This window comes from Gordionus sp. m RMFG-2023, chromosome 1 (genome assembly GCF_954871325.1).
Source record: "Gordionus sp. m RMFG-2023 chromosome 1, tfGorSpeb1-WG-v2, whole genome shotgun sequence".
NCBI lineage: Eukaryota > Metazoa > Nematomorpha > Gordioida > Chordodea > Parachordodidae > Gordionus > Gordionus sp. m RMFG-2023.
Genome location: NC_088775.1, coordinates 2,694,264 through 2,714,183, shown reverse-complemented (window position 1 = coordinate 2,714,183; position 19,920 = coordinate 2,694,264). Strand labels below are relative to the sequence as shown.

Here is a 19,920-nt window from a genome sequence, read left to right as displayed (position 1 = left end):
TTAGCAGACGAACTGTAAATCTCCTGCATCAAGGTCGTATTGGAAGTGAATATCACTGCTGAATGGATGCCTTTTAAGACTAAGGGTCTACACAATTCCTTGTAGTTGGCTAAAATGTCTCTCAACTTCATCATCAACGCTTGCGCAGCATTCGCGAAGAGTATGTCGTTGGAGGCCCCATCATTTCCTATCACGTTACAAGGGCAAAATTCTATCGGGATCGAAGCGTTTTGACAACCTCTACTACGAGGGATAGCTTGGAATAAGCTGTATCTCTTCCTTTTTCCTCGCGGAAAGCCCGAATAAGCATTTTTGGCAGATAGTAAATATGGATCTACCATCTTGTTGTAAGAATGGCCAGGGATACCGCTCACCGCAGGTTTGGCTTGATTGCCAACGTGACTTGAATCGAAATCCCCTGATTTTCTTGCCAAGTAAATCCTCTCACCCAAACCCTCATCTGCCATGTCTAGAATGTCGAGTAGGGTCCTATGTACATCGAGAGGCGTGGTAATTCTTGCTCTATTACTCTCCAAATTTTTGTAATAATCAGGATATTTGGTTCGGAAGTCTTTGGGCGTCAAGAGATACAAGAGGGGTAGTCTTTCTTCCATCATGCCTTTTAAAGAAGTGTATATAACACATTTATCTATGTAAAATAAAATAAAGTATAATGAGAGTAAGGTAGACGGTGTTTCCGAGGTAAGCTAGTAATTCCTAGATAATTTTTTTAATATTCATCTCACAGAAAGAATGGCTCTTTTATTTGTGCACGTATCAAAGATTAAAGTGGTCAAAAAATATATGTTAAGAAAATACTCTTAAGATGAGATCACTAGTGTTGTAAAACGGGGTTTGATTTTTTTAAAAAAAGGGCTAATCCAATATTTTAGCCATATTACTCAAGCCCTAGAGATTCCGTTCTTCATAGATATGGCACAAAGATCCCTAACATCTATTAACGAAGTCCTGAGCGCTTGCTTGACATTTATTGGGTTAAAATATTGGGTTAGCATTTTAAAAATAAAATTGAGCCGGTTAAGTACATAGGTGGTCAAAGCTACTTTTACTTATTCGACTTAAGAAAATTTGGATTTATTTTTTAATTATCTTCTACTATATCCGACATCGATATTAACACGATAGTCTTGACGACTCGGTGTGAGTCCTCGAGGCATGCGCATGCGAATATAAACTTCGTAAAGATCTAGTTAGAACTAGACAATCACACTCCAAGCTACTTTAGATCTCTGAACTACCATTTCTATGATGTCCATCAGAACCCTGCATATAGAGCCCCGACCCATTTATCCTCCTTTTTTTAGTAGACTTTTGAAAAGCAAGATACTCCAACGAAACCAAGAAAAAAATAATTTTCGAAAAATCTATTACAATTTTTGACGGTCCATATCCAATTGCAAAAAAAAAAGTTGAATTCTATAGACTTCTAATGAGGGGATCCTTAGATCTTTCTAAGCATTCTGCTACTTTACTAAGAGGAGTTAGATTCTATAACTCCTTAATATTAGTGTTTGCTGAAAGAAAGTATTTGGCGGCGGGGGGAATTGGTTCCAAGGTAACTCCCTGGATAGCTACGCGCCTGGATACCATATGATAAATTTCAGACAATCTTCTCCTCAACATTTGATACTACGCTTTAATTTAGATCAATTTTTCATAAAAACTTTAAAATTTTACGCAAATTAATCATTGTAAATCACGTGAAATCAATTGAGGTAAGGTATGCCCTCCTAATGGTGGAATTCATTTCCGGAAAAATTAGATTTTTTTTCAAATTTAAGGATCTCTTTTTTTAAAAGATTTAGAGAATGAAAACCTTTATAAAGAATCTTATTCGTGCTGGTCGGGTTCTAGGTCGGCCGGATTCCGGGCCGCTCGGGTTACGGGTAGCCAAGCCTCCAATTTATATGCATATCTTTTAAAACTATTAAAATGAACGAACCTGTAAACGTCTTGCGAAAGTGTCCAAATCTTAGCCCATGGTCTCCAAATATGAAAACGAAAGTATTTTCCAGCATTCCTTCCACGTGAAGATTTTTCAAAAACCGGAATACTATTTCGTCCACCATCTTTAAGTTGTAAATATTTTGGTGGGTCACGCGGGAAGTGAAAGCCATACCAAAGTAAGGTTGGCGGCGTTTGATCGAATTGACGATGACATTTTGGGCGTACTTGAAAAGGGTTCGAACTTCTTCCAGTTTGGTGAAACAATGGCTCCCGCCCTGATGCATTCGCCTCATGGACATGGAAAAGGGCCGAAAGTAATAATCCGTGGGTGTTCGGTTGAACCCTTTCCGTAGATAAGAGAAAGTGCTCATTTCGGAGCCGTCTTCGAGATACATAGTGGTATACCCACGTGACTTGTAACGCTTCCAAATAAAGTCGTGTCTATCTAGGGGTTCGGTTTTACCCAAATCACCGCTAGGGAAATCTGTGACCAGTTTACCCAGGGTCAAAGCGATCAAGTTGGGAAACGTGTTGTCCCCTAATTTGATGTAACCTTTTGTTTATTTTTTTCATGTAAATCTTGTGTTTGTTAAATGGCTCGAATTTTCTAGAATATTTTGCCAGAAAAATATTATTATGCGAAAAACGATTAATAAGTATAAATTATTTATTTATTTTATTTATTTTTTTTTAAAATGGCCACTTCCGGGAATTATAGATACAAATTTTTTTTCTTTAAAGATTCGGGTTCTGGTTTAATTTTTTTTAAACTTCTGCCCGGATTTAAAAAAATCCGACAAAGTTTCGGGTCGATACCGGGCCGGATTTTATATTTTCGAGCCCGGCCTGATCCGGATTTATTATATTTATTTTTTAATTTTTATAACTATTAATGACGATTTAGAATATTTGGTTATAAAATATACTACCCGGCTCGTGTACCCGAATGGGGCTTAGGGCCGAGCCTGCAGGTTTCTGATATATATATGTGTAGTAATTGTAATTATGTGATATAATTACTTTTTATATAATTACTTTTATAGTTTTGTATCATAAAGAAACCTTTAAAGAGGAATGTCCTTTCCTTCGCGACGCGATTCAAATACGATCGAACTTTATCCATTGACCTAAGAAAATTCAATCTAGAGGTAGAATCTATCCCTATCATCAAAACGTTCGGTTTATTTGACACCTTTGATGGTTCGGTAAATAAGTTTCCATCTATCAAATATAAATTTTAACGAAGTGTGCAGATTCAGATTAAGGGGATTTAACAAATTTTGATCAAAAATCTTTTGATGATTCAACGAAATTGGAGATTTTTTATGCATAAATATCACAAGAAATTTACCTTTTTTTAAAAAAAATTATTAAGAATAACATACATAAGGCGCCTACACAACGAGAGAGGGGGAGGGGGCTGGAAGACAAGCCACCCTCACCCCTCCTTCCCTCCCTTCTATGCTGAAAATAAATTCTGACGACGGCTAAAAATAATAATAATTTTTCAAAAATTATTACTCGTTTTATGATTTATTAATTTATATCTTATAACCCTTCATACCTCTTTATCCGTTTATAAATATAAAAAAATCAAAGATTTAGCAGATTTTTATTGGATGTTAAAGGTATCTTAAATTGTAAACTATTGTATAAGAAAAACTAACAACTAATAATAATTTCAAAATTAGACTATTTTCATGATTATATTAAAATTTATCATTTATGAAGTAACCGCTACCCATAGTACTTCTATCAATGAATTACTTCTGAAAATTGATATGAATTGGTTTAGCCCTTCTTAATACACATAGGGAGTTTACGCCAAAGTAGCTGATGAAATCATTCGAAAGATAGCTTAATCCCCCCCAAAAAAAGATTTGAATGTCGCATTATTAAAAAAATTTATAATATGCTTATTAATTTTATTTTATTTTTTTAAACTATAATTTAAATTTATATATATCAAAGTCTATATTATTTTTTGTTTATAAAGTCATTTTTTTCGACACATTTATTAAATAGATAGTCACTAGTGCTAGGTCCTAATAAACTTCTGAAACTCTAGATATTCTTTAACTGCTTAACAAAAAATTAATTACTACTCCCCTCCCCTACCACAGTAAATTCCTGCATAGGCACGTAACATATAAAACTATAAATAAAATGTAGAAAACGTAACATAATAAAAAAACTATATTAAATTTTTTAAAAATAACATATTTTTATAAAAAACATAATAAGACGGGAAAAAAACAATGATTTTTTGTAAAAAAAGAGGTTCCAAGGAAACTTAATTAGAAATTTATATTAATTGTAAAATTTTGAAATTCCTCATTGATTTTGAGAATTTTCCTTTTTAACCTAAAATCTCAAAGAGAAAAATAGCTAGGACCTAAGGAGGTAGAAAATAAATTGAGATGACGCGAAGATCTGAAATGTTCCTGGAACCTTTCGGCTATTAACATCGGGTCAAGTTTGGATTAGAGGAAAGCTGAGAGATACAGGTTAATCCTACATCGATAGATTCACTCTTAGGAATATGGACAAGCTAGACCATGTCTGCCCTTAGAATCGGACTTGTATCCATTGCATTCACGAGGCACACATAGATCGCCTAATCTATGCTTCATAATTGCCCTCAGTTTCTGAAGAAGACAAAGATTGGCACTTGGAAGAGCTTCAAGCCATTCATGGCTCGAGTTATGCACCATTATTTGAAGATGGGAGTAGGGATTGATTCCTACCAATTCCTTATTAACCTATAGAAAGTTTAAAAAAAGTCTCTTTATGCCATGGACTATGTAAGAGATGAAAGACTTAAATTTTTCTTTCATAAGTCAGCGAGTTCCAAATAAGACGACCTCTTATATGCTTACTAATAACCTCTACGCATTTAAAACACGAAGAAACTCAAATCACTTTGATTGGTCGGAAGTTGGGTAATCGTCCAATTAAAACTCAGGAGCAGTAACTTTTAAGATTACTTCAATAGAAGTTTTTAATTTTCAAAGTTAGGACAGAAAAGAAAGTTAAGAATATTTTTTTTTTACAAATTTTTTTTTCCAGAAAATCAGGAAATTCGATCCTGTTTTAGCATTCTCAAAAAATAAATCCTCATTTTTTTTCTGATCTTTCAAACTTAAAGAAGAAATGAAAAGAAGAAAATTAGAAATAGAATCAAAATAAAACAAAATAATGAGAAGAAGAAGGAAAAAAAAACAAGCATATTTATTTACTTCCTCGATGACCCTTCTCCTCTCCCTCCTCAGAACCGCTAGCACCTCCGTTCCCCATGTCATTAGTATGAACGTTAGCGTACAATATCCTTTTTTCGATATCCCCCACATCGTAGCAAATTACCCTCACGAATTCGGCGCTTATCTTTCCGCTGACATTGTTAAAGAATTCGTGAGTCAGTTCTGGTTCGTAGACTATCTCCATGTCGGGTCTTCCGCCCTCGTAATCCCGGAAGATCGCGGCCCAGGTACATAAAAGATTTCCCCTGATCTTTCGGCGTTTACGATAGTTTTCCAACACTTTACCATCTATTAGTATGGTCCCATTTACTAATCGGGTCAGATCTGGCTCCCTTTTCTCTTCCCCATCGAGCAGTGGGCACTCATTAATAGCAGCTTCTAAACTGGAGTTCTTGGAAGCTTCTAGGTAGGCTCTAATCGATTTATCGAAGGGGTCAAGATGCGGTATCTTGCATAGTGGAAGATCTATATCGAATATTTTACTCTCCCTTTCGCTCATTTTATCATCCATCGTCGGTGATTCGATAAAGGATTTACGGAGTCCATGAAAGGACACTTTGGTGTTGGCTCGAAGATTATTGTCGGGATAATGAGAAAGTTCAGAGGCAAAATAATCCTTCTTTCCAGAATCTTCCTTCGTAAGTGCATCATTATAAACTTCGAGAGAGGGCAAAGGCAGTACCGATTTGTATCCAGAAAAATATTCGGTCCTGTGTTTTGTCGTTTGAAGATACCCCCAGCTTTTGTCCGGTTGTCCCCAAAAGTGGTTGATCAACTTGCCCCAAAATTTCTGTTCCCTTTTGATCCTCAGTGGAATCATCTGGTTGAGAAAGATGTACTTTTCGGTGAACACGATCCATAGCAGCGTTGTCAATAGCAGAAGAGCGGAGATTTTTTTGAAAAATTCGGCCCTATTTCGGCATGTCAGGAATCTGATAAACCTTTAATTAGAAAAATGAAATACCGCGCGTTAAATGTTTGCGTAATAATTTTCGTATGAAAACGAACCAAATAAAAAAAATCTCATTTTTTTAAAAAAAAAACATATAAAACAAATTTTTTTTTAAAAAAAATACAAATAAAAAACAAATAATTTGTGTTTTTTTATTTGAATTTAATAATTAAATTTGTTTTTTTTAAATATTCTAATTTTTTTGTTAGTAAAAATAATAAAAAAAAAATATTTTTTGGTTCGTCTTTTTGCTCTCGATCGCTTCCATTAGTGTCGTTAAACAGCTGGTTTTTGAGCCGATTTTCCAGGAAAGATAATACCTAAGACCTCGTGATTTTGCTAATAGATGTATGTCCAGACCTTGGTACCATTCTATGAGTAAAAATCTTCAGGCCTCCTTGCGTAATATTTTTTTCCGGATAAAATATTGAGTTAGCCGTTTTTATCGGCTCAAATCGAGCCTTAACGACACTAGTTTTCGATAAACTTATTGAGAAATACATAGCCGCTTACTTTATGTACGCTTTTTAAACGCTTTGAAAAATAGTGCGTCAAAATTTAAGAAAATGTTTTTTCCCCCCAGAAATCAGCTGTTTTGAAAGGCTGAGTTATTCGGAAACTTGGACCTTTTTGGATTGGTAAACACAGAAAGTACCCTACGCATGGCTCGGGCCGGATTTTATTGTATCAGGCCCGGCTCGCGTATATTCGAAAAAATTAAAAGACGGCCCGGCCCATGTATCCGGGCCGGGCTTAGCGCCGGGCATCGGGTCACTGGCAAACATAAATTATCATGTTAAAATAACCCATGTAAAATTTCAATTTATGTTTTATTGATAATTTTAAAAGGTGAACCAATTCTAAATAATTAAAAATATTTTAAGTTACATTTATAAAAAACATCTGTTGAACTGTATGTTTAAAGCCGAACGATGAGAGACACGAATCTGAACAAAAAAAAAGGAATTTTATGCGCCTTTAAAATGCCGCAATTAAAAGAATTGTCCAGGCAGGAGGATGGCTTCTTTAAAAAAAAACAATCATCTTCCGAAAAAAAAACAACAATTAAGATGATTCATAATAAAAAAAACAAGAATTTTGTTTTATATAAACCAAGTTTATTCCACCCTTCCCCATTCAAACATTTCAAAAATACGAGTTAGTCGAGTTATAAACAATGACATATAACAATACCTAGACTTACGACGCATTCATAATAAGACATTTGAAAGCGTTCGTTGAACGCAAATCAGCTGGACCCGCCATTTAACCCATATGGTATATTCTCATGATAAAAAAATCTACTATTCAAATCGATAACTTGCTTCCTTATCATCTCGATGATCAGGGCATTTCTTCAATTAAAGTTAGCGTCAGAACATAGAAATAAATTGGCCTCTCGTTCAAAAATTTTTTCAATAACGATATGGGTAACCTAAAATGACGTCCCCAGCTGTTTTTCAAGTAATGCACAGTCATTGGTTAAAAATTAAATTATTAAATTATTAGTTCTCACTTATCCATCCATATTCATTGACCAGATTTTGAATTTAAAATTAATAAAAATTATTTTTAAAAAAACATACGAATTCACTATTATGGAATTAAGGAAAAAAAAAGGAACATGTTAATTTGTTTTTTTAATGTGGCATAACCTATTTAAAAAAAACATCTAATTGTTTTATTTTAATGTCTATAACGAGATCAAAATTTAAAGCGTGAATAAACTCTTTTTATTTATTAATAAAAAACAAAGTCATTACTGCGTATATTTCTTTTCTTTTTTTTTCGCGAAATAATCCCGAATCGAACCTCGACAATCCCAGTTCAAATTAAATGAGGGTTATTAATTAAATAAGTGAATATTTTCGCTATTTTTCTTTTATTTTCTTTTCTTTTCTTTTCTTTTCTTTTCTTTTCTTTTCTTTTATTTATATTTTTAATTTTTTTAAAAAAAAATAATTAACATTTTTATTATTATTTAACCTATCTTTACCTCTTTTTTTTTTATCAGATACTAAAAAATAAAATAATACAAATATTACGATTTCGTTCCATATATTATAATTGATATTTGATATTTATAATTTATATTTATATTTTAATTATAATAATAATTATATAATCATAAAATCATAAATCGTACATGATTATAATTTCCCTCATCATCATTTTGGAAAGAAAGAAAGAAAGAAAGAAAGAAAGAAAGAAAGAAAGAAAGAAAGAAAGAAAGAAAGAAAGAAAGAAAGAAAGAAAGAAAGAAAGAAAGAAAGAAAGAAAGAAAGAAAGAAAGAAAGAAAGAAAGAAAGAAAGAAAGAAAGAAAGAAAGAAAGAAAGAAAGAAAGAAAGAAAGAAAGAAAAGAAAGAGAAAGAAAGACAGACAGAAAGAAAGAAAGTTAAAATTCAACAGTTAAGATAAATTTAAATAAATACGAATAATTTCGAATAATTTGATCGAATAAAAAATTATTCGACTAATACATTTTTCCTTATTCGTATCCGATTTGGAATATTCGTTAAAAATACAAATCGAATAACGAATAATTGATAAATGTTGATTATCACAGAGGCAACGGCAACAAAGGTTATTCAAAAAGTATCTCGATACGCTTAAAGTTACTCTATAAAAAAATAGTATCGTCATTACATTCAACCTTTCTCCTATTCTATTCTATTCTTTTCTTTTATTCGTTAAATATTTTATCATTTATGCTTATTTTTAAAAACGACTAACTCAACAATTCATCCAGAAAAATATTACGCAGACCTGAAGATTTTGCTGATAGAGAGGAACAAAGGTTCTAGACATATATTATGGAAATCACGAGGCTTAGGCAATATTTTTCAGGCTAAAATATTGAGTCAGCCGGTTTAAAAATTCGGTTCTAACCGAGCCGCTTAACAACACTACAACTTTCTTTCCTTTCTTATATCAGCAACTTTGTGCCGGGGTAAAAATTTTTTTAAAAAACCTGATAGGTTTATTTTTTGTGTATATTATTGTTTCGGTGGAGGAAAAATTTGACAAGAGCAAATGAACGAAAAACAATATATTTTTTATGGGTTTGACTGAAACTGCTAATAGCTTAAGTTAAAAAAAATTTTTTATATGATAATATACTCGATTAATTAAGGTGAATCTCGTTTTCTTTACGTGATAATAAATATATGATATAAAAAAAAAATTAAATTATTAGATGTATTCAATAAATTAAGGAATATATATATGTGCCATATTGGGATTCGGAATCTCTAAGATTATAAATCATCTACCGAGGGCGATTAAAGAAAAAAATTTTATTCCGATTTAACCGGAAATGTATTCTAGCATGAGTAAAGTTTTTTACACACTATAAATTTCAGCCAATTTTGCCATGAACTTTAGAAACTACTTCTAATTCGTATTAATTTTTTATATGGATTTTGCATACAAATCCAAAAAAAATACTGAAATGTATATGGGTGAAATTAGCTAAATTTATAGGGTAAATACTCTAAACACAAGCTAGAATACATTTTCGGTTAAATCGAATTTTTAAATTTTTTTAAATCTTCCTCGGTAAAGGATTTAAATACAAGAGATTCCGAATCCCCATTACGACATGTATATTAATATTTTGTTATTTCTTTTTTTTTATCTCATTAAATTCCTTTATTAAAATAATTACAATTACAATTTTAAATTACATTAATAATTAAATCCTCAAAAAGTTGGCCTATTATTATTTGAGAAAAAAAAATTTAAAAAAAAATAATACGGGTTCTAGGAAGTGTCTGAGGTAGTGATGTTAAACGGCTCGTTTTGAGCCGATTTTTTAAAACGGCTTGCTCAATATTTTTAGACAGAAAAATATTGCCTAAACCTCGAGATTTCGATAACATGTGTCTAGACCTTTGTTCCTTCTATAAGCAAAATCTTCAGGCTTGCGTAAGATTTTTCTGGATGCTTTTTTAAAAATAGGCTCAAAACGAGCCTTAGCACTAGTCTGAGGTTCGAAATATTATTTTTTTTGTAACGGAGTATCGAATATGGATATAATTATTAAATTTTCCCCAAAAAAATATCCTTGTGACAAAATGACACATTTTTTTCTTTCTTCCTCTTAATTCGGAAAACACTTATTAAGGCAAATATTTGGAGAGGATTGGCCTAAGCGACAGCTGGCGCTACTTTCCGTGTTTATCGAAAACCGAAGAATTTAATAGAGAGTATCTGTTTTTGTCACAGAAAGGATAGTCAAACATGCCCCGAACATTGGGTTCTTTTATTTTCCGATGTTGAATGAATATTGGTTAGTTTGTGCCTTTAAGAATAAACAATTCACATACATGATAATAGGTGGGGGGGGGGGGGAGGTGATAAACAATTAAAATTCAAGGTAGAAATTTTCTTCCTGTAGGTTTACACTATCTTTATTTCGTTAAAGTGCCACTCCAAGTTTAATTTCGGTGATATTGCAGTGATGCGCTTTACCCGAAGTTGGCCTCGCAAAGGCTCAATGTCTATCAAATTATTACTTAGTCATTTGATAAAAAAAAAAATTAAAACTTTAATATTGAATCAATTTTTCGGAATTCTAAATTATAGGGGGTGGGAACAAATGTTCCTCAAGATAATTCGGGGGGTGGGGGGTCGGTATTTTCGGAGGGTAAAGAGCGACTTCCGTCCTTCTCCCCCCCCCTCATTTAGTCATGCCACTAAAGAGAGGTATTTTACCATGTTTTGATGCTCCTAGAGGGACATTTTAACTAGCTTTAAATGAAAATTCGGTTGAAGATGAAAGCTATTCAAATCAAATAATTTATGGAATCATGATTGACGTGTGTATTTCATTTGTTTCTTTCTTTAAATTTACGAACTCATATTTAATATTTTTAAACTGGGAGGTCGGTTGAAGATTTAAGGTTAAAGGTCAATCACTAAAATCAAATCAAGAGTATACTCAGCTGTCCCGCTAAATTTTTTCGGATCGTGATGAGGACCTATCAATCATTTGATCGAGCTCCTGGATAATACAGCTGATCAGATATAGGCAAAGATCCGATCCGCCCGAAGGCCCGGCCCGTGGCAATTTATACATAAAATTTAAGGTAGCTAACCTCGCAGTTTTCCTAAAATTTTTATATTCCAAGCGCGGGGAATTAAAATTTTGATATATATATATTATTTTTTTTGAATTACAAGCTAATATTTTGATATTAGGAAGGAAGGAAGGAAGGAAGGAAGGAAGGAAGGAAGGAAGGAAGGAAGGAAGGAAGGAAGGCTCAATGTGAAAATAAATTAACCAAATATGATCATTCATACGTATTTTTGAAATATTATTTAAACCTATAAAATATAATACGAATAATTTTTCGAGTAAAATTTAAATAAAGTTGGTTTATATGATATGATAATGATCCAATTACAAATGCGAAATAGATTTACTAAAACGTTTGTTGTTAGGAATAGATAACCGTAGATATAGAATAGTAAAGGTGTGAGCGAAACATTTTAAAAAAAACTTTAAACATATATACAAATTTATTAATTATTTGCTTATTAATTTTATTTGAAAACGGCTAACTCATTATTTCATCCAGAAAGATATTAGGCAAGCCTTAAAATTTTGCTAATAAAGGGAACAAAGGTCTAGACATATATTATCGAAATCTCCAGGGCTTAGGCAATATTTTTCTGGCTAATATAATTAAGTTAGCCGTTTTGAAAAAATCGGCTAAAAACGAGCCCATTAACAACACACTATGAAACAGTCAGAGGTTTTTCTAAGAATTTTTTAAAATAATATTTTAAATTATTTTAAAAAATTCGTTTTATTTTTATTTAGCATTAGTTTGCCAAATTTGGTTAATAATATTTACTTTTTTTATCGTTGAATATTTTAGCTTAAAATAGATATATCTCCTAAATAATATTTTAAAAATTCGTTTTTTTTTCTATTTAAATTTGGTATAAATACGATGAAATTTTATGGATATTTAAGTTTGGCTTTACTGATTCTATGTTTGATTATCGGAAATATTCAAGGTAAAAATCGATGTTTTTTTTATCTCTATATATATTCCTTTTTAATTTTCGTTTTATTTAATTGATTATATAGGATCTGCTTCAGAAACCGACTTTGTTCCAGCAGAAGGATCGCGATCTGGAAAAATCAGAGGTTTATATATCTTAATTTTTGATTTTCATATCTCCAAAAAACAAATAGAGTGTAGGGAAGAGAGAGAGAGAGAGTATAGATCAAAATTTTATATATATATTGGAAAACTAGTGTTGTTTAACAAAGGCGAGATTTGAGGACGATTTTTTAAAAAAACGGCTAACTTCAATATTTTATCCCAGAATAATATTACGCAAGGCCATAAATTTGGGCTCATAAGATGGCAACAAAGGTCTAGACATCACTTAGCAGAATCTCGAGACTTAGGCGATATTTTTCTGGCTAAAATATTGAGAACTATTTGATTTGTAAAATGCAGATAAAGACAGTTCTTTCTTTTCTTTTCTTTTCTTTTCTTTTCTTTTCTTTTCTTTTCTTTTCTTTTCTTTTTCTTTTCTTTTCTTTTTCTTTTCTTTTCTTTTCTTTTCTTTTCTTTTCTTTCTTTCTTTCTTTCTTTCTTTCTTTCTTTCTTTCTTTCTTTCTTTCTTTCTTTCTTTCTTTCTTTCTTTCTTTCTTTCTTTCTTTCTTTCTTTCTTTTTCTTTCTTATTTGGGTCATATCTTTGTTTTTTTTTAAATTATTTATTTGTTATAGGTAATTGTTGATTTAAACCCATCAATTTGGGGTCGATATTTTTAAAACGTCTGAATCATTGCCAATTGCCCTAAATCATAGGAATTCGCTTAATAGTGCCCAAAACCTTTGTGCCAGCTGTTACCCAAAAATATTCAGGCTTTGAAGTGATAATTTTTTTGGAGATAAAATATTGAGTTATGCCCGTTTTTCAAAAAATAGACTGAACTCAAATCGAATCGTTTAATCGGGTTTCTGTTTGTAAACTGTGTTATCAAAAAAAATTTCTATTTGAATAATTGTTTTTTTTACCTCAAATATAACTAGCAATTTTTTCTAAAAACATATAGGTAAACGACAAGATGAGGATTATCGTTTTAATGATTATGAAGATTATTATGTAGATGAACGTGTAAATAATCGTGAAGATGAATATGAAGATGAATATGATGATGAATATGAAGATGAATATGATGATGAATATGAAGATGAATATGATGATGATGATGAACATGAAGATGAATATGATCTTGATGATGATCCTGAAGATGAATATGAAGATCTTGAAGATGAATATGAAGATCCTGAAGATGAATATGAAGATGAATACAAAGATGATCCTGAAGATTATAATGATTATGAAAATATGTGAAATTCTCGAGAAAAAAATATACTGATTTTGCATTATTCATTATATCACAAAGAATTAATATTTTAATGAGATAATATTTAAATCTTAGTAAAAAAAAAAAAATTTTTGGGGGCAATATGATTTTATTAAGAAATTATTCAGAAAAAAAAACTTAATATTCTTTATAATTTGTAAAATTCGCTTATTCATCATATAATAAATATTTTTAAATCACGTGTTGATGCTCTCCTTAGATTGGTTAAAACGCCAATAGGCGCGATTTTTGAAGGTATGATAAATTGAAAGACATTTAAACTATATCCAATGAAAAGTTAGGGTTGTAGATGAAAAGCTCTTCAAATAATTTAAGGGATAATGATTGACGTGTATTTCATTTGTTTAGAAAAAATTTGAATTTAGATACGCGACTGGGAGTTAGGCTGAAGATTTAAGATCAAAAATCAATCATTAAAATTAAAAGCGTATAATCAGCTGTCCCGCTAACATTTATCGGATCTTAATGAGGACCTAAATTCACTCATTCGATCGAGCTCCTGAGTATTACATCCCTGATCGTGCATGTAGATGCTGCCAATCAGAGATGTGCAAAGACCCACTAGAGTTACTAGGAGGGGTTGCGCAGAGACTCGAGCCCCCAGAAAAATTTGAATAGCTCTCTGAAGCAAAAAAATTTTGTTTTTCTTCTGGCTCTCCCTAAAAAATAATTTTTTTTGATAGCCCCCTAAAAAATTTGTTTTATAATTCTATTAAGTATTATATATATATATATTTGATTTTATCGCCGGGGTGGCCTTATGGGTTATGTAAACAGAATGAATCAGGTTCAATCCTGGTAAGGAGCATGAAAAATTTCAGGTTTTTCTTCGATGACTGATGTGTAGAGATAAATGATAAGATAAATTTCGGAGCTTAGAGATGACACCCCGGTCACCAACAGGCTTGGACACCGGGTGCTAAGGATACTTGTCCAATAAACAAAATGAAGGAAACAAACAGAAATAGGGGCGTTCCCTCCAAGCGACGCGCAGGGTGTAGGCCTCCATCCTGTGAAAAGTAAAATAAAGGTCAAAGCAAGAAGACAAGGTTATCAAGTTTAAATATTGGTACACTTAATGGTAAGACGAGAGAATTGGCATCAATGTTGAACAAGAGAAAAGTTGATATAGAGAGACGAGATGGAAAGGTCAGAAGACTTTAATAATTGGAGATGGGTATAAATTGTACTATAATTGAATTCTTAGCAATAGGAACGGTGTCGGTATTATCCTCAGTCAAGAACTAACCTCCTCAGTCGTAGAAGTTAATAAGATCTCTGATAGACTAATGAAGATAAAACTCTGCATTCGTCAATCAATACTACACATCCTTTCAGTATATGCTCCTAAAAGAGTTGCAAAGAAGAGGAGAAAAATGACTTTAGAGCTATCCTCGATGAAGCTGTAATGGAAATCCCTAAGGATGACCTATTCATAATAGGTGGTGACTTAAATGCACATGTGGGAAAAGCAAGAGATATCTATAAAAGGCATCATGGTAGTTTTGGATATGGAGAAAGAAATGATGAAGGAAAGCATGTACAAATTTGCGCAAGCCTTCGATCTTGCCTTAACCTACACCTACTATAGGAAAAAAGTATGAAGTGATACAAGGAAAACACAGATAGATTACATGCTAATCTCTCGCAAAAGATTAAAAGATGTAATAGACTGCAAAGTCATCCCAGGAGAAGATATAGCCGCGCAACACAAGCTACTAGTTATGGATTTACACATCACAAATAAATTCACTCAAAACAAGATAAAATTAGAGCCATGCATCAAATGGGGTAAATTAAAAACAATGACAGATGCCTTTGCAATCAATGCAAACATAAACAAGAGATTCCTCACAATGCAGTGGAAAAATTTGGACAGACCTTTCATCCAGATTAATAAACACTGCCAAATCAACACTAGGCTTGACAAGGAGAGGTAACAATCTTACAAAGAACTATGGTGGTGAAATGAAGAGGTAAAACCACTCTACAGGAGAAAGGCCTTTATAAAATATGGTACAAATCCAAAAACCCAGATGACTTGACAAGATACAAAAAATCCAAGAGAATAGCTACAAAGGCGGTGGCTTGGCAAATCTATGGCATACGAAGACATGTATGAAGTACTACATACCAAAGAAGGGCAAAATAAAATACACAGATTAACCAAACAGCGAGAAATAAATTCTAGGGATATAAACGGAGCTTGAAAGTAATCAAGAATAAAGATGGGAAATTGAAAATAAAGGAAAAAGAAATAATGAATAGATGGAAAGAATATTTTCAGGAGCTTCTCAACTTTAATCCCCACATACTACATTTAGATGAACACTCTCCATGTCAAAACCTTATATAGCCAATAACAGAACAAGAAATAATCACATGCCTCATGAAAAATAACAAAGCTGGGGTCCAGATGATATTCCAATAGAAAGCCTTAAAGCACTATGAGATGATGGAATACTTTCCTCACAAAGCTATACAACAAAATACTGGGAAATGAAGAGGATCCTCAAAAATGGCAGAGCTATCTAGTTCCAATCTTCAAAAATAATGGGCATCCACAAAATTGTCAAAATTACAGGGGCATGAAACCAATGTTACACTGTCTTAAACTCTACGAAATAATAATAGAAAAAAGGTTAAGAGATATAATCGAAAGGAGAGACTCAGTTTGGCTTTATACCTGGAAGATCAACAACTGACGCAATCCGCGCCATTAGGCAAATGAGTGAAATATTCAGGGAAAAGAACAAAAAGCTGCACATGGTCTTTCTCGATCTAGAAAAGGCCTTCGATAGAATCCCAAGAAAACTTATCTGGTGGGCGCTACGCCACAAAAAGGTTTCCAAAAAATACTTAAGAATAATACAGGAATGTGGGGGCCATATGACAATGGTCCGTAGCACAACAGATACTTCAGCAGGCTTCACAATAGACGAGGGAGTTCATCAAGGTTCGCCTCTCAGCCCAATTCTCTTATATACAGTAATAGATGTATTATCAGAGTCTATACCTTAAACAGTCCCTTGAAATATGATATTTGCAGATGATATTGTGATATTTGCCGAATCCAAGGATGAAATGAAAGAAAGATTAGTGAGTTGGATAAATATCCTAGAAAAGCATGGACTAAAAGTAAATAGAGAAAGAGTATATGGTGATAGGAGGAGATGAAACAGAAAAATGGCTGATATCGGCAATTGAAAGCTGCAAATATTTGCGCTATACAAACAAGCGGCACAATAGAGAAAGAGATAAAGAGGAGTAAAATTAATCAAGGGTGGTTAAAGTGGAGATCTTTATCTAGAGTGCTATTTGACAAAATATCCAACACAAATTAAAAGGAAAAATTTACAGTTCCATAGTACAACCAACTATTCTATATAGTTCGGAAACATGACCAACCAAGGAATCAGATGAGAGAAGTCTACAAACTAAGGAGATGAGAATTCTGAGGATGATTGCTGGGGTAACAAGAAGAGATATAGTGCTCAGTATAAGAATACTAAGTAGTTAAAAGGTAGTGCCCATTAAGACTAAGATAATGGTAAACAGACTTAGGTGGTATGGGCACACAATGCGAAGTCCATGAACTTACATAGGAAATAAGGTTGAGAGTTTGGAAGTGATGGGCAAACGTAAAAGTGGAAGGCCAACTCTTCAATTGGGACATAAAGCCAATATGAAGAAGTATAAATTAGATTTAAAAGATAGTATGAATAACATAAAGTGGAGAGAGATATTGAAGGAGCTTACCGCCAGAAAAGGTGAAAGCTAAAGAGAAAAAAAAATTTATTGTATCAAAGGATTAGAAATTTTTTAAAAAAAATTTCCAAGCAAATTCATATTACATAATTTTCCAATCGGTATACATAAAACTAGTGTTGTTAAAATACCCGATCTGGGTTCGATTTTTTCATAACGGCCCTATTAAGGTTTTAGTTAAAATAATATTATGCAAGTGATCTAGATTTGGCGAATAGATGTCCAAGCATTTCTGCCAGCTAAGAGCAAAATCTTTAGGCTTGCATAATGTTCTTTTGGTTGCTTTGCAATTTAATTTCAAGAATTTGGGCACACAGCCGCCCCTGATAACAGTAATGTTTGAGTTTTTGAAATTTATATATATATATATATATATATGTTTGATAAATTTTTTTTACAAAGTGCAGATTTTTTTTAATACCTAATATTTTTCATAATTTGTGTAAAAAAAAATGTTTCATGCTGGGCGGATCAGGGTATAGAGTTAAATCATCTTCATCCGAAGAAATAAGCACTCTATTGACAACATACTCTTTATTATAGAGAACCTAATAGAACATATCGCGGTTGATACAATTTTGATTATAGATTAATGTGGTGTTGTTTTATTTTAGGGGTCTCTTTTATCACCCCAAGACATATATAAAAAGTTTGTGATCCGTATAACCAAAATAAAATGTCTTCCACCATAAATATATAGATGAAACTTCTCGATAAGCGAACATGATCGCCAAAGCCTCCCGATCAATGGTGGCGTAATTCGCTTCCGCCTCCGAAAGTGTCCTCGATGGGTAAGCAATCGGTTTCTCCTGGCCAGTAAGAAATCGATGAGCAATCCTAAACCATCTTTGGAAGCGTCAGACACGATAGGAATATCGGCTGAATAAGGAACTGTTTTATCCTCTTTTTGATAATAACGAATATGTGATTACATTTAAAAAGGGAAAACTATGGTGGCTTATCTGAATTAAAAATTAGGGTTTTACTAAAAGGAACGACTTACTCGTTATCTTTTGGGGAGAAGTAACGAATGACGTTTCTTTTCCTCAAAAAAGTAAACGTTACTTTAACTGACATTACTTATGGAGAGTTTCATTTGTCATTAGTCCTCCTATTTCCAAAGTAGAAGAATGACTCGAAAGATGATTATATGTTTTTTTTCCTTGAACGGGTGATTTAATTATTAAAAATTGTAATGAAGTACACCACGACCGTCATTGAAAAGGGGTAACTTTTCCAAGATCAAGATCGGGAACAGATCATTAAATGCAGGATAAAATTTAGCCAATGTTTTATGTACGCTTCTGGGTTGTTACAAGTGTTGTTAAACGTCTCGTTTTGAGCAGATTTTTAAAAACAGCTAACTTAAAATTTCACCCAGAAAAAAAATTTTGCTCATAGAAGATACTAGTAATAATTATATTCCTAATAATAATTATAGACCTAGTATCAAACCTAACTCTATTCAAAAGAAAGTGATATGCTTTCGTTGAGCGAAAGATTGTAGAACCCATGCCATGCAAATGATTCTGCCACGGACACCTCGCCTGTCATTTTCAAATAAAGCAACCATCGATGCGAAGATAAATGGGTTGCAGCTAGCTATGGAGTTTGATACCGGCGCCGCGTGTAGTGTGATTGATGAGGTCACCTGGAATCGTATTGGCAGACCACAACTATCACCGGCTTATAAATTAGTGGGATATAATCATATCCAAATCGAAGTACTAGGTAAATGTATCGTAGAAGTCAAAGTAAAAAATATTTTGAAATTTTTACTTATTTGGGTAGTTAAAGGGGAGAATTCCCTTATTTTTGGGATGCCTTTCATTAGAGAATTTGATATAAAACTACCGGAAGAAGTTCGTATTAATAAAAAATCATTGGTATATTGATAATATAAATAATTAATTCGGAGATTGTAAAAAAATATATTTCGATTAAAGATAATATTTCGTTCAAAGAAGGATTATTATTTTATAATGAAAAGAATTATGCCACAATTGATCGGGAGGCTTCGGCGATCATGTTCGCTATCGAGAAGTTTCATCGATATATTTTTGGAAGACATTTTATCTTGGTTACTGATCATAAACCATTACAATATATTTTAGGTGATAAAAGAGATCTTAACAAAATAACAAATAACCGTTTAATACGGTGGGCGACGAAGCTATTAAATTATGATTATGAGATAATATCCCATCCTCGTCGCCAATAAAGTGTTTTATTAAATAAGTAAAATAAGTAAAGTAAGTAAAAGTATCTTTAATACAAAATATCACGTATATATATATATAATGAATTCAATCCTTCAGGTTATGTAATTTACAAACGAAAAGTTAATATTATATTCAATTTAAATTCAAGGGGTTACGAAACTCTTTTTTCGAGAGTTGTATTCTCCATGTTCTGCCTTTTCCACTTCTTCGGTCAACGTAACGGGTATTTCCTTCTCTTGTTATGTGCATCCCTCAATTGATCTGCATGCTTGTTTTTAACGATCCCCTCTGATTCCACATCGTACAATATTGCGCTTTTTCGTTGTAACCC

At 32.5% G+C, this 19,920-nt stretch overlaps 1 protein-coding gene across 1 annotated transcript; it reads left to right on the top strand.

Annotated features, from left to right (window-relative positions):
* The first annotated feature begins 12,141 nt into the window (after window positions 1-12,141).
* Window positions 12,142-13,565, top strand: LOC135922738 (nucleolin-like). The gene is made up of 3 exons (XM_065457185.1): window positions 12,142-12,208; window positions 12,282-12,341; window positions 13,264-13,565. The coding sequence occupies exons 1-3, from the start codon at window positions 12,142-12,144 to the stop codon at window positions 13,563-13,565; spliced, it is 429 nt and encodes a 142-aa protein (XP_065313257.1).
* Window positions 13,566-19,920: the final 6,355 nt, after the last annotated feature.